Genomic DNA, 16,153 nt, shown 5'->3' on the forward strand with positions numbered 1-16,153 from the left:
CAGTGCTCCAGTGCTCCTGACACAATTAATGATAAATGAATATAAAATCAGCTTTCAGTGATGAAAGGTGATGAAACTGTGTAATACATACAGTATCATGATCCTCCAATGATTGCAAAGTGCTTAGTGAAAAACTGGAATAAAATTGAATTTATATATACAACATTATTCAAGTGCCAACAAATGTCATGAATATAGGAAAACATAACTTGCTTCACAGTGTCGCTGAGGAGCAGAATTTAATGTTTTTAACAGGATCTAGTTATTAAAAACTGTTTATTTATGGCAAAGGTTTAAATGAGACATGTAGATGATAATAGATGATTAAAAGAAGATTAAAAGATGTAATATGACAGAAATATAACAATTTTAAGCTTCATTTTGCTTATTTTTTTTAATCGAAACTTTCGTAACCTATGATCCATTCAAGGACTGCCAGAAAGTTTAATTTCTGCCTGTTTTTACAGTTTATTTCTACGATTATCTGTCTATCTTTGGTAATCTTTTAAAGGAAACATATGTTTTGGGCAGAAGTAGTGAGCAGTATGAGACAAAAAAGCTCCCTTGTGTTAGTGTTGAAAGTACTTGTGATGAAATAAATATTAGTGTTGAAATAATAAACACTTTTTTGGCATTTAGAATGATCTAATCTGCAGCTGAGAAAAACAGCGGGTCCCCAGAGACTTATGTCCTGCAGCCTCATGAAGAGTCAGTTTAAATAATGAAGACATTATAAAAAAAAACTCCTTCAAAGGCAAGTAGGTGCTCTAAAATGTCTTCATGCACTTTTTAATATACCTTCACAATTACTCAGAATGTGAGAGGTACAGCTTTTATTGTGCAACCTATAGAATATAGAAACTAAAATGAAATGAATATGCCATTACTTGCACAGAATAGCTGTTTCCTGTGTTGTTTTCACAGTGCAAAAAAGCCAACTTGTATTTTTTGGCCTAAAACATTGATTTAAGTTTGTAAAACTTGGTAATATGAATTATTGACATTTAGGGCAATGATGTAAGTTAGCACAACAAAGGAAGCCAGTTGTCTGCTCAAAAACAAGTTGGTGAGTTGTTGTTATTTATATTTTTAAGTTGGGGTTCACAACAAGGGACAATAGCTCTGATAACTCTTATTTCTTTGTTGTGAAATTCGGTCATTAGCGAAAGCTAGCGGCTAACTGATGCTAGCGGCGCTGCTTGTTACAGCTACAAGAGTAGCCATTAGCGTATCAATGCTAACTCAAAATTGTGGTCACAACATTAGCTGACATTTCATAGCGGCGTTACAATCGTGCCAGAGAAATTCAGAGTTGAGCAAACTCAAAAACAAAACTTAAAATATTTAGTTTAATTGCCCAACTTAAAATTTTATCAAAGTTTGTTGCCTCGAAATTTTTAATTCACCCAACTTTTCTTTTTTTGCAGTGCTCTAGTTTTTCATTTGTACGTGTTTCTCATGTATAGTTACAATCTACACATTTCTGTGGAACAGCATGATACACACAGCTTCCTGTTAACAGACTAAGAATAAGAAGGAAGAGGAAAAGGAAGTTCTGTGTTTGCCCTCCCTCTGCAATGATCATTCCTTTTTTGGAAATGCTCTGTTCTGTCCTGACCTGTTCTCCTTCTGACCCCCGGGCACCTTAATCTTCTGTCTTTAACTCCATCTGGACTTTTTTATTTTTAAAGTCTTCCTGTTGTTTCTTTATGATTTCTTTTCTCTCATCAACTTTTTTCCCCCCCTGTCTTTCTCCTTCCTGCTTTTCTTCTTCTTTTTTCTGAGTCAGTTCATGCTGAACAGCTTAGTCGCTACTCAAGAAAAAACACAGTATAAACAAAACCTTGGCAGGAGATAGTGATAGCCCTGCTCTGAATCCCCCTTGTTTCTCTTGTTCCATCCAACCAGGCAGAGCCCGGCCAGGAAAAATCCAGGCTTTATCCCCAGCCGTCATCACTCCCTCCCATCATGTTGTCCCTCCGCCCACCTCTGGGCACATCACACTTTATTACATCTGCTTGTCTCTTTGTGGAGAGCAGCTCAGGTCTAAAGCAAACACAGCTCGGTGTTGTGTTACCTGCAGAAACATTGACATGTGTACTGTGGGTTGCTATGTTCAGTAGTTTATCTTTTTTACTGTGTACCTGGTGCCACCAGGCTATGAAGAATCACAGGATGCTTATTAACCCTATAAAGCCAATCGTATCATATTTGATACACAAGTTTTTGAGACCCATACATCATCAGTGTGATATTTTTTTCCTGAAAAACCTGATGTATACATGTGTTGAAGAAAAAAAAACTGAGCAACAAATTGCACAAAAATACAAGATATAGCAAAATTTATATGCAGGTTCCACTGGTGGATCAGTCATTGCTGCGTGAAAACTTAATATCAGCAGATGTATGATGTTGTGTTATATGGGAAAAAAATGTTTTGCATGTTTGAGGAAAATGTTAAAAGGAAGTAAAGTCTTAAAAGGTTAAAAATGTTGGGTTTTATATGTTTTTGTTAGTTCAAGAACAAACTGTGAGCAACAAATTGCACAAAAAGAACTGATGTATCAAATATGATACAAATTAAAATCATATATGCCTATTGTTTTTAGATTTTTTTGTTAATTACCTGTCAGCAGGTTCAATAAACACTCCAGTTTAAAAAAAAAGGAGAATTTTCTGGCAATTATTTAGTGGTTCAGGCTTTATAGGGTTAAATGTTATTTTGTTTTGGAAGGTTATATTGCTAATAGGAATTTTTTTGGAAAGGTGGGAAAGGTTTATTGAAGTGGAACGCTGGCATTTAACTTAACCCTTTATTATTTTCTCTTAGGTTATCAAGTTTACTGATATACTATATGTTTTATGTGGTAATTATGTTTGATGTTTGTTTGTGTCTTGTTTAGTTTTAATGTGTTGAAGTTCTTATTTATTATTGTAGTTTTATTTATTTATTTAGGTTGGTTTTGTGATTTTGTTGTCGTTCTTTTTGTTGTTGTTTTTTTTGTTTTTGTTTTACTGTGTTTGTCCATCGGTGATTTACGTTGTGTTTTCTTTAAATTAATTTTTTTTTCAATTAAATTAATTTTTTTTAAGAAGTTATTGATTAAAGACCTTAAAAAAAAAAAAAAAAAAAGAATCACAGTGTGTGAATGCGATCAGTATTATCAGTAATGTAGACTACGCTGTAAAAAAAAATTGAAAAAAATTCATTTAGTGCAAATGCCATTAAAATAAGGGTAAATTACTTTTATTACAAATATTAACCATAAAATAAAAGTTAAATCAGTTGAAATATAATGGGACATTGTAGATTTTGTTTTTTTGCAGGATTATTAAATTGCTTAATGGTCTTGAATTGAAATTCTTGAAATTCTATGTAAAAATATTTTTAAAAATACATATATTGCTGAATGGAAATTTTCATTTTCTTTGTTTTTTTATGTAAAAGAAATTCTTAAATCAGTAAATCAGTATGGCAGAAAAGTTGCCAAACTCTTACTGTCATAAAAATACTTTCATTTTTTTACGGGAATTAACTATTTTACAGGGTTATTCTTGTTTTTTTTCTTCATTGAGTGCAAATGCCATAAAAGAGAAAAATACTTTTATTACAAATATTAGCCATAAAATAGAAGTGGGAATCTGGAAAACTGTAGTTATTCTTCAAATACATTTTTTAAAAATGCAGATATTTATTGTATTTTTTTTAAATGAATTATCTGTAAAATAACTTAGGGTTAATGTAATTTGAAGGTTTTTTATTTATTTATTTATATTTTTTACAGTGAACTGTTATCTCAGTTCATCTGTTGATCACACAAGAGGCTTCTTCACAGGTAAATCGAACTTTATTTCAAAATCATTGTCATTATGATGTATTAAACTCTAAAAAGAAGGTCCAAGATCTCGATTACAAGTGAGTTAACTGAGAACGCCTGACTGCAGATTATGTTATGAACAAAATAAAAACACACTTAAAACATTTTTTTAAACAAGGCAATTCACTTTATAAAATTACTTATACTTGACTCAACCAGTGGATTTGTTTGTTGCAACTATACATTTTGTGCTTAACATTATTGGGAACCATAAAAAATAATAAAACCTCAAGGCTGCAATAAATTCCAGGACACTACAAATGAAATGATTTGTCCTGTTTAACAATTACTTTACAACTCTTAGTCCTTTTGTTATCGTTGTATTATAGCTGCAAAACTCTACCTGGTGGTGCATTCAAGTACACCCTGATGTCCAAGGATCAAAGATCAACTCTGGGACTGAAACAAAGACAAACTAGGACACTGAGGAATAACAAATGGACTTGGTTGTTTCATCCATTTAAATTTCCAAATGCCAGTTATCGGAGTGTCCTTGAATGCACCAATAAGCAGAGCTTTTAAATTTCGAAGCTGTTGAAATAAAGAACCTGAACATGAACATAATTTAGCAGATTATTCTGACATATACGATTGAAGTACAGATGCGGTATTTTTGCAGTGCAGTGTTTAGTGCAATGCAGGAGTTTTTCCACAATCCTCCTGACAGACAGACAAATAGAGCCAAAATCAGCTAAACTGTTGTATGTGATGAAATATGTCTCTCAAGTAGGTTGATTTTTTATAGTGAACTGAAACAAACAAAACCTCTTAAATCTTATGGTTTGCATTAATGTAAAGCACATTTGTTTTTAAGGCAGTGGGTTAAAACATACAAAACAACTGGAATGATCCTTAAAAAAAACCCTTATCATTTACTGTTCAAAATGCTCTGTCTTATTGTTAAGTTTCACTGAGAAAGGTATCTACTGATGTAAGTGTGCTTAACATGAAGTATGCATTGTTGTATATGTGCACAAGTACTCATTGGTCCCTGTTTTTGGTCCAGTTTAGCCTTGAAAACAGTCAGGTGACAATTCTCCTAGGTAAAAGTTTCCCCGTCCCCGCTGCCGTTCAGAGGGCCAGGGAAGACGAAGAGGGGAGATTTTAAGCACTGGTTGGATTTCAGGGGTTGTTCAAGATCTGCCTGGGCCGTCCGTAGCTCATTCCAGCTTGAGATGCTCCTCTATTTGTGCCCATTTGCAGGCCGATGACGTTTTTGCCTTCGCTGAGCTGTTCGTCTGAGAATTCTCTCTTGTTTTCCTGGGATTTCCTGCACACAGACAGATACGCAACGATTAGTCCACAAGCAATCATATTCCTCAGCAAGGTTATTATAGTTAACGAAAACTAACAAAATAACGAAAACTAAAATTGAAAAAACATTTTCGTTAACTGAAATAAAAATAAAAACAAGAGTTTTTTAAAAAACGATAACTAACTGAAACTGTATTGTGTGGTTACAAAACTAACTAAAACTAACTGAAATTATCATTAAAATGTCCTTAGTTTTCGTCTTTGTCAACTTTTTTCATACATAATTCAGTGTTTCTATTTCAACATGCAGGAACACATGGTAAATATGTTTACTGAGACTGGGATGTTTACACTAGAACCCAAATGCAAAACACCCGGAACTGTAAGAATTAATAACCTTATTGGGGCTGAGATGGATAAACCAAAGGAAATGAAGGCACATACCCATTACAAAAAAACAATAACTAACACTAAAACTAATAAAAACTAAACTAAAACTAAGCATTTTCAAAAAATAAAAACTAAACTAAAACTAGCAAACTCACTCTAAAAACTAATTAAAACTAACTGAATTTGAAAACAAAAATTCACAACGAAATTAAAACTAAAACTAATGAAAAATCCAAAACTATTATAACCTTGTTCCTCAGCAGTGAAATGAAGCCTTTTTTTGTTTTTACCAACCTCCCACAGAGAGACTCGTTCATACATGAGGAGAAAACACTCAAAAGACTAGTGCAAACTGGACTCTGAGGGGTTAACATCCCCTGCTCTACCTGCAGCTGGGAGAGACTGCTGCGGGAGGACTGGGCCGCTTGTGAGTGCTTTGGGACGGTGTCTGCTGCTCATTATAAAGAGCAGGAACGAATCTCCAAAAGTCTCCAAATAACACCAGAAAAAGTAGCTAGATTTGTCTCTAGTCGCTTTTTTTAAAAAGCAGGAGGGGTCTGAATAGTCGCTAAATATAGCGATAAAGTCGCTAAGTTGGCAACGCTGCTTGCCGCGTCGGTCTGTTGTCACATTGGAACTCTGTTGGTTAGCCGCTACAAAAATACCTGTATGGGAGAACCTGGTCTCACAGAAATCCGTGAAATAGCCACGGATTTCGCTTAACTCAAAATCCGTGGAATAGCCACGGAATTGCTCAAATTTCCGTGAAACTGACACGGATTTCGCTACAATGCAAGTTAATGACAGTCATATCCCGTGGCTATTCCATGGATATTTGTTCCTATTGGTTTGTTCCAAGTCACGTGACTTTCAAGGTCCCAGCGGTCAGAACAAAAAACATGGCGGACAGTTCTCTCATTTTTAGTGAAAAATCAATATTTTGACTTAGTTTCTGCATAAAAATGGATTTTGATCACATTTCTAGCGAGAAATATATGTTTTATTTTCTAAATCTTCACTCAGTGAATGTACATAATCACTTTGTATGTTGGAATAGCCACGGGATATGACTGTCATTAACTTGCATTGTAGCGAAATCCGTGTCAGTTTCACGGAAATTTGAGCGATTCCGTGGCTATTCCACCGATTGAGTTAACTCCTTGAGTTAAGCGAAATCCGTGGTTATTCCACGGATTTTGAGTTAAGCGAAATCCGTGGCTATTTCACGGATTTCTGTGAGACCATGTTGGTCTGAATAGTTGCTAAATATAGCGATAAAGTCGCTAAGTTGGCAACGCTGCTTGCCGTGTCGGTCTGTTGTCACATTGGAACTCTGTTGGTTAGCCGCTACAAAAATACCTGTATGGGAACAGAGGCCGAGGGTAACTAACTAGTGGGCGTAGCCAAAACACTCAGTACTTCAAAAAGTACTCAGAAAGTACTCAGTGGAAAGACGCCTAAACTCACCTGTGGAACCAGGAAGGGTCTCCTTTGTAGCACCCATCGTCCTTTGTGACAGCCAGGCTGCCCAGAGCCATCAGGGTCCTCTGGACAGCAGCCAGGTCTTTGCCTGAAAACATGCAACAACCTCACATGAAGAGAGCATTCACCAGATACAGACAGAGGACCTGACCTGTGGTACATCTGTGATAACACGGATGAGTTCTTCTTCTTGTCTTACCTTCAAATAGGTCTACAGTCTGAAACATGTCAGTTTTGGTGATTCCATAGGTTTCTGCAGCTTTGAGGAACAGGGATATTTGTTCCATCTGTTTAAAGACCATGCCGGACTTCTTGATGGTCTTGATGGGCTTCTTGTCTCCATACAGGCTGTTGATGAGCTCACTCAGCACCTACACAAAGCAGATCCCTCTAAATAAACTGTACACTAACAATGCTGGAATTACACTCATGCAAACTACAACACAAGATCAATTGTTGCTTTCTGTCCCTTTATGCTCGTAAAGAGTTGGGTAAAAGGGCATTTGTTTACTCTGCACCTTATGCTGGAATATGCTCCAGAAAGAATGGAAATTAACTGAATTTGTTTCTTTGAGCACTTTTAAATCCAAACTAAGACAATAACATGCACTTGTTTCTCATGACGTGTTTAAGGTCTGTATGTTATGTAAATATGTAACTGTATTCTGTGTTTGCTGCCTCTTGGCCAGGGCTCCCTTGAAAAAGAGGTTCTTAATCTCAATGGGATATTCCCTGGTTAAATAAAGGTTAAATAAAAAATAAAAAAAACACTCACAATTCCGTCCTTGAGCCAGTTTTGGAATTCAATCTTTCCTGGCGCAGGCTTGTCCACGCCACACTGGACGACGATCCATTCCACCAACCTTTCCTCCAGTTCTGCTTCGTATTTCTTATCAATCTTAGACTGCACCTCCCGGGTCAGACCATAGGAAGGACCTCTGTTTGCCATGCTGATCCTGTTGGGAGGGGAAGTTAGTGTTAGACTGGCAGGTGGCTTAGCAAACTTTACTCCTTGTCGGTGTATTGTGTCCTTTTCAGTATGAATATTTGATCGATGTAACCACATTCACATTTAAATCCCTGCCCTGCTCACACCCACAGTGTTGGCCTGCAGTCAGAACAAACAAAGATTTTAGTCACATTTTCTCCTGATGTGTGCACATGTGCGTGGATGTGTTTCTATTTTGTGTTATCACAGCCTAAACTTATTCAAAGTGAGCAGATTTTGGCTGGTCCTAACCTGCCCAAGAAGCAAATTTATTGTTCAAACTTTTGTTTAGTTAAGGTTAAAAACATGTTTGAACCCCACCACCCCTCATGTGGGATTGAAACGTGTGCTTTCTTTAAGAGATCGCCAAAAATGCACCGTTTATAGAAGAGAGAAACTGTAAAAACAGGCAGTGTTGTTGAAATTTGCGGAACTTTGTGTCAAAATTAGTTCATTCTACGTCTCATTGAAAACGTTGCCAAAAATAAACAGTTTGGAATAAGTAGATCCTGTTGAAAACATTAAATTCAGCTTGAAGTGGCAAAAGTTGTTTCCACTTCTAGCCACCATTGTGCTGATTCCATAGAGCTGCAGGAAATTGATATCTCTCTCATATCTGTGTATTAAATATGAAGCTGCAAGAACTAGTTAGCTTAGCTTTGCATAAAAGCTGCTTGAACCATCTAAGGTACTTTTACTCAAGTACTGTACTTAAGTACAGTTTAGAGGTACATGTACTTTACTTGAGTATTTCAATTTTATGTAACTATATACTTCTACTCCACTACATTTTGAGGTAAATATTCTACTTTTTACTCCACTACATTTAGCTGAAGGCTTCAGTTACTTTCATAAAAAACATGATACATTTCAAGTGATTAAACTTCATCTTAAACTTAAACTTCAAATTAAACCTCATAACAGCATATTAAGTAGTTAAAATTATTCTTTCTTTACAAAATTAAAACACTGCTTACAGAAATACATCAATACAAATATAATATATTTGCAATATATAAAACAATGAGTTGTACATTCTGCATAACGAGTACTTTTACTTTTGATACTTTAAGTACATTTTGATGCTGATACTTTTGTACTTTTACTTCAATAAGTTTTGAATGCAGGACTTTTACTTGTAGTGGAGTCATTTCAAAGTGTGGTATTACTACTTTTACTTAAGTAAAGGATCTGAATACTTCTTCCACCACTAAAAGTTAATAGGTTTGCTAACGAGCACCTCCAAAGCTCAGTAATCAACACATTATGGCGTTTTTGTGTAAAAAACTGCAATTAAACTCCAGGAAGTTACTGCTCCCAGCCAAACAACAGCACATAAAAAACCCTTTAAAACTATAGTTTGTCATTATCATACGTTCATTCACAAATGTCGGCTTTTTTGTTACCTTTGGACAGAACAGATAATGAAAACTTTTCATTCACCGATAAGCAAAGAACTGAATCATGTTGCACAAAATGTTGCACTAGTCCTTTATTATTATTAATGTGGTCAATGTGAAGCATCAAGGACAGATGTGCATGTGTCTGTGCTTAAAGCAGCAGAGCACATTTAATTCTCATTCTTATCCATGCTAAGGTCCAGATTTAAAGACATTTTGTACCTTGGAAGCTGAAAATGTTAAATGTCTTAAAGAATTACAACCCTGCTGCAAGTAATTACAGTTGGCCTATCGCACTTATTAATGCAGTATGAGCTTCCTGTCGGCTTCAGCAGCCCCGCCCCGCTCCCCGCTCCCTGCATCCTGTTTGCTCATTCAGCTGTCACTTCCTTCCTCCCTCCCTGACAAAGGTAACTATGTGTATACAGGACTCTAAACAAAACAACACACTGCTGTGCACCATGGGAACGACCTTTAAGCTAAAAAAAAAAAAGGAGAAAAGAAACAACAGTCTCCATGAAGCCTGTTTAATCATGAAAGCATGAGACGTTGCATGTTAAACCTTCACGCTGCAGTTATTGATTTAACAGATCTGGATAACTGAGTTACGCAATTCAGTGACGTGAATTTCTATGAAAGCAGATAACATATGGAGATGTTTATAGCTGATACTTTTCTGCAGAAGTATATGCATACAAATTCCTGGTATGTATTTGTTCTGCAACTATAAGGAAGCTGCACATTTTTTGTTGCATAAGGCGGGAGGATTGTGCATCTTAAACTTAAACTTCAAATTAAACCTCATAACAGCATATTAAGTAGTTAAAATGATTCTTTCTTTACAAAATTAAAACACTGCTTACAGAAATACAACAATACAAATAATCTTATAATATATTTGCAATATATAAAACAATCTGAGTTGTACATTCTGCATAACGAGTACTTTTACTTTTGATACTTTAAAATTCCTGGCATGTATTTGTTCTGCAACTATAAGGAAACTGCACATTTTTTGTTGCATAAGGCTGGAGGATTGTGCATCTTAAACTTAAACTTCAAATTAAACCTCATAACAGCATATTAAGTAGTTAAAATGATTCTTTCTTTACAAAATTAAAACAAACCACATTTTTTGTTGCATAAGGCTGGAGGATTGTGCAAGAGTTTTCTTTTTAAAACTGGATTTAACATACAGCATAATCCACATTGCACACCTATTACATATCTTGCAAAACAGAGACTTCTTAGTGTTGCACAATATGTGCTGATAGTTTGACAAATCGTCATTGTGTCTCTCAGCTCCACACTGGAGCCCTCGCTGCCATAGATCACACTTGTGGTTCTGTTCATTGTCTGAGCTTCCAGCGGTTTTATTGGCATGTGGAGAAGAGACTTCCTGTCCGCTAAGTGACTCCAAATCCAGTCAACAACAAGGGTGATGTAAATAACTAACGCTCGACCACTTCAACAATCTGTTTCTCAATCACACGAGCTCCATCTGCTTTGTCCCGGCACGCCCAGAGAGCATCAGCAGCTGCAGACATCACCACTGAGTCCTGCTGCAGCCAACAATGAAGGATGAAGTCAACTCTGTCACACTAAGTCTCATCTGCACTTTGTTCTCTTAACCCTTTATCAGGCGAAGAACTATATTCAGTAACTTCAGTGGATATCAAAATGGGGTCGAGAAAAAAGTGGCAAATTTACGAGATTAAAGTGGCAAATCTGCGAGAAAAAAGTTGCAGATTTAAGAGATTTAAAGTGGCAAATCTACAAGAAAAAAAGTTGCAGATTTAAGTGATTTAAAGTGGCAAATCTGCGAGAAAAAAGTTGTAAATTTACTAGATTAAAGTGGCAAGTCTACAAGAAAAAAAGTTGCAGATTTAAGAGATTTAAAGTGGCAAATCTGCGGGTAGTAGTACAGTAAATTTCTGGAAAATAATTAAAGTTTTTATTGACTGCAAGAGTTTGACAACTTATGCTGCCAGACTTTTTTTTTTTTTTTTTTAACCTTTTTTTAAATTATTTTATTTAACATGTTTTTTGACATTTAATTAAAAGTTTACATACAGCAATATATTGTGTATTTTATGTATTTGTCTTTACATAGAATGTACTGTAATTTAACATTAAAGACCTTGCAATAAAAGTATTTTTTTATGGCATTTGCACAGAAAACCACCTGAAAACCCTATAAAATAAGACAGTAAACCTATGTAAAATGACTTTCTTTTTTTTTTTTTTTTACAGTGAGGGTCATGCCACTGTCCTTATCTATTTGCATGACTGATCCACTCCTAATGTGATTCTGCAAACCTTTCAAGCAGAGTGTGTCTAATGGTGTTTGAGTGTGTGTTTTGTGAGATTATGGCGACCTGTACACTTAAAGAAATGGACTGGGTGCGGCCTAGTAGTTACTGGGAACATCTTGTAACCATAGAGTCACGGCTAAAACACCCCACAAAAACCAAGCTGACGATAAACAGCTGTGTGCTGCTGAGGTTACTAAACATTGCACCATAAACTACTTCATGCATTGCTCATACACTGCAAAAAAAAGAAAAGTTGGGTGAACTCAAAATTTCAAGGCAACAAACTTTGATAACATTTTAAGTTGGACAATTAAACTAAATATTTTATTTAAGTTTTGTTTTTGAGTTTGCAATTCAATTATAGTATATATTATATATAATTTACAGATTTCAACCTTTATTTTATGGTTAATATTTGTAATAAAAGTAATTTATTTTTTTATGGCATTTGCACTTAATGCAGAATGTAGAAAAAAAGACCATACATTTCTGGAGCATAATTTAAGTTTAACACCATTTTCTTATGATTTGGATTTTTTTAAATATATAATTTATTGTCATTTAACATTCAAGACCATTTAGCAATTAAATAATCCTGTGAAAAAAATATCTATAATGTCCATTTATACAGATTTAAACATCAATTTATTTATTTTTATTTGATGACACTTGCAGTTACCCTGCTGAATAATACAGTATATTTATGTAAAATAACTTTTTTTTTTTTTTTTTTTACTGTGTACTGTTTCAACAGGCTACAGTTTTGTTTTTGAGTTTGCTCAGCTCAACTGTAAGTTGTACTAACTTATAATTTTACATTGTGATAACTTTTAATCCTTACTTCTGCTAACTTCTGCAATGTGCTGAATTAGCATGATTGTAACGCCGCTATGAAATGTCAGCTAATGTTGCGACCACTATTTTGAGTTAGCATTGATACGCTAATGGCTACTCTTGTAGCTGTAACAAGCAGCGCGGCTAGCATCAGTTAGCCGCTAGTATCAGTTAGCCACTAGCATCAGTTAGCCGCCAGCATCAGAATTTCAGTGCTTTCCTGAATTTCACAACAAAGAAATAAGAGTTATCAGAACTATTGTCCCTTGTTGTGAACCCCAACTTAAAGATATAAGTAACAACAACTCAGCAACTTGTTTTTGAGCAGACAACTGGCTTCCTTTGTTGTGCTAACTTACATTACTTACATAAATTTTTAATTAATCTAAATGTGTTGCAGTGAGATTATTATTCAGCAGCTTGTTGAAATGACTTTTGCTCTGTGTACTTTAGCAACATGACACCACATGGCTGGCTTCCATAATGGGTCTGTTATCTACTCAGTACTACACTGTAAAAAAAAAAAAAGACAGAAATATACTTTATTATTTTACAGGGTTTTTCTTGTATTTTCTTGAGTACAAACCCCATGAAAAAATATATTTATACTTTTATTACAAATATTAACCATACAATAAAAGTTTGAATCTGTGATTTAATATGATGCAACATTATATGTGTTTTTTTACAGGATTATTCAATTGCATAATGGTCTTGAATGTTAAATTATATTGAATTTGATGTATAAAAAATACACATATTGCTGAATGTAAAATTAAGGCAACTTTTTGTTTATTTAACAGTAAAACTTTATATTTATTGTAAAGAAAAATCATGAAAAAAACAGTAAAACAGTTGCTGAACACGCACTGTCACATCAAGTAAAAAAAAGTTATCTACAGATATATGTTTTTAAAATACAGATATTAACTGTATTATTTAACAAGGTTTTTCTTGTTTTTTTTCTACATTAAGTACAAATTGCTCAATGGTCATGAATGATAAACTACTGTTAATTAGTGAATTTTATGTAAAAATACAAAAAAAAACACATAACATATCTGAAAGTAAATATTCATTTAAAAAATACAGATATTTACTTTTAAAGAAACTATCTGTCCGACTTTATTTTCAACAATTTTTTTATAGTGTATATTTACATGTCCTGGAGTTAGATCTGATACGAGTACGCTTAAAGACGTACTGATTTCAACAGTATTTTATTTTATTTTAATTTTTTTTCTACTTTATTCTATACCCATCATGTCAATGGAAGCATTCAGTGTAAAATGCCACCACCAGTTTTTCCTCCAAATGATTTTTACTCAAATACATTACACTCTGAACTGACAAAAAGTACTTTTCTGTGTACAAAAAGGCTTGAACACAGATATCATCTGACCAAAGAAGTTTCAAGACTACTCTGTACTGGGTTATTTTGTAAGATATCACTCTGTAATCTTTAATTATTGAACTATTTTGGATTTTTTTCAATTGAAAAACGACTGATTAAAGTGACTGACTTTAATATCTATTCCTTTTCCATTACCCTCTGTTTTTCCGTCACACAGTCTTTCTGAGCCCAGTGATCAGCTCCTGTGTGCTACTTGAGGGTTAACTCAGATGCAACTCCACTTCTTGTATCCATCGTTCTCACCCCCGCCCAAATTCTTCAACTTCTGTATCATAGTAACTCGCAGATATCCGTTACAAGATGTTTCACAACTCTCTTGTTGTTGCAACAAACATCTTCACCTGTGGTTACTCTCTGAGTCAAATAAATACTTTTCTCAACCCATCATAGTTTGATCTGTGAGTCATTTTGTTTGGTCGTTCGTTAGACTTTTGGGATGTGAACACTAAAGAGAAACTAATTCATACGTTTATTTTTTACAGGGTTTCCCGGCTGCTGCTGACTGTTCCTCTGAGCCCCACCCCCACCTTTTATCAAAGAAAGAAACTGGAAAAACAGGCATTATCATTGAAATTTGAACTTTCCAACAGTCCTTGATTGATTCATAGGTTACGAAAGTTTCTGTTAGAAAAAAGTAACCGAAACAAAATCACTTTTGAAACGTCGCCAAATAACGCGTTTGTAATTACTAGATTCTGTTAAAAACATTCATTTTTCACACTGTGAAGCCATGATTGATTCTGCTGAGACGAACGGTCACATGACAAATATTCACTGAAAATCTGTTTACACAGACCAGAGAGGAGAGGACAGGAGAGGCTGTGAGTAGAGGTTGTAAAAATGCAAATAGTTCAATATGTATAGCATGTGGAGATCCTTTTTCTTTTTTCCAATATTCATGAGACTTTTGGGCACTTTAAAAAGTGTTGTATATATAAATTGCATTTAATAATAATTAAAAAAGGCGTAATCAGAGAAATTCAACTTGCATTTTTCTTTTTTTTATGATTTGTCATTATAACTGTGTTAAAAGACATTTTGAGCTGTTCCCACTTCTAGCCTCTATTCCATAGAGCAACACGATATCCGATATAACACGATATAATATATATATATATATATATATATATATATATATATATATATATATATATATATTATATATTGCACTGAAGTACAAGGCCACAGTGAGTAAAATGAAAAAAAAGAGCAAAAAAAAAAAAGAAGATGCCATGAAACTGCTTATCACTGCAGATAGTAGAGAACAGCCCTATTCTATAAGTTATCTCACAGTCTAAAGCTCTCGCCTGCACATAAAACTTTACCATGGCCCATAAAAGTGATGTGACATATGTGACAAACACATGCAGAGTTTTACTGCCATGTCCTGAAGCGGCTGCCTGGTGTTCAGCATATGTTTAACTAGAAATGACGTCTATGAGACATGTTGAAGGCTGTCTGATGAGAGATTTGTCTGGACCTCGGATGCTTTGAGGCCTGATAACAGAAGCTTATATAACACAAGAATGTACACTCTAGTGGGGCATCAGACAGAAAGAAAGTTATCCACACAGAAAGACTAAACAGTCTTTTCTGATCAAACATGAAGAGGAAGGAAGAGAGAGAGCAAGGGTGCGGTTTATGATACATTACACTCTTTTTTTTTCTTTTTTTACATTTCCTGCACAGAGTTTAAAGCAACACAGACTTGTGACTGCAAGTGAGAAACCAGAAAACTGAGATTGATGAATGAGGCGAAAGAGAGAAAACAGCACTTACTTTGTGTAGTATCTTTCAGGTGAATACAGGTGGGTTAGGGGCTTGTGTTGCTGTGATCCCGCTCTTCTTCTTCCTTACAACACAGTGCAGAGTTCACCACACAAGACTAACCAGCGTAAATACAGCAAACACCCTCGACTGAAATATGACTTCACCAGATTCAACAGAAAGAGAGAAAGAGAGAGAGGGAGATTTGCCTTCACGTCCTCTTATTTCACTCTACGGCCCGCCCCTTTGCTCTTTCTCAGTTTCCCCACTCAAATTGTAATTCCTTATTTAGGAGAAGGACGGGAAGGAAAAAGAGGGCATGTGACTGGAGAGTTTGGTGTGGTCACTGAAAGGAATTCTCCAAATTTCTCCCTCTACCACTAAAGAATGAGACAGGATTAGGAAGGAGGGAGGGAGGGAGGGATGATAAA

General features: G+C 35.0%; 1 protein-coding gene across 1 annotated transcript; it reads right to left on the reverse strand.

Moving 5' to 3' along the window:
- Positions 1 to 3,826: 3,826 nt before the first annotated feature.
- On the reverse strand, positions 3,827 to 15,935 carry LOC131986531 (transgelin-like). The gene is made up of 5 exons (XM_059351527.1): positions 15,735 to 15,935; positions 7,780 to 7,960; positions 7,204 to 7,375; positions 6,990 to 7,092; positions 3,827 to 5,148 (listed from the first exon to the last, which is right to left on the reverse strand). Exons 2-5 carry the CDS (start codon positions 7,951 to 7,953, stop codon positions 5,001 to 5,003), a joined length of 597 nt encoding a protein of 198 aa, XP_059207510.1. The 5' UTR covers positions 7,954 to 7,960; positions 15,735 to 15,935; the 3' UTR covers positions 3,827 to 5,000.
- Between the last annotated feature and the right edge of the window lie 218 nt (positions 15,936 to 16,153).

The sequence above is a fragment of the Centropristis striata genome, chromosome 15 (assembly GCF_030273125.1).
Source record: "Centropristis striata isolate RG_2023a ecotype Rhode Island chromosome 15, C.striata_1.0, whole genome shotgun sequence".
Taxonomy (NCBI): Eukaryota; Metazoa; Chordata; class Actinopteri; order Perciformes; family Serranidae; genus Centropristis; species Centropristis striata.

Coding starts and splice junctions, on each gene's coding strand:
- LOC131986531 (XM_059351527.1), bottom strand. CDS start 7,953: ATGGCAAACAGAGGTCCTTCCTATGGTCTGACCCGGGAGGTGCAGTCT. Junction 7,376..7,779: donor ACTGGCTCAAGGACGGAATT/GTGAGTGTTTTT, acceptor TGCTTTGTGTAG/GTGCTGAGTGAGCTCATCAA. Junction 5,149..6,989: donor GACCCTTCCTGGTTCCACAG/GTGAGTTTAGGC, acceptor GTCTGTGTGCAG/GAAATCCCAGGAAAACAAGA.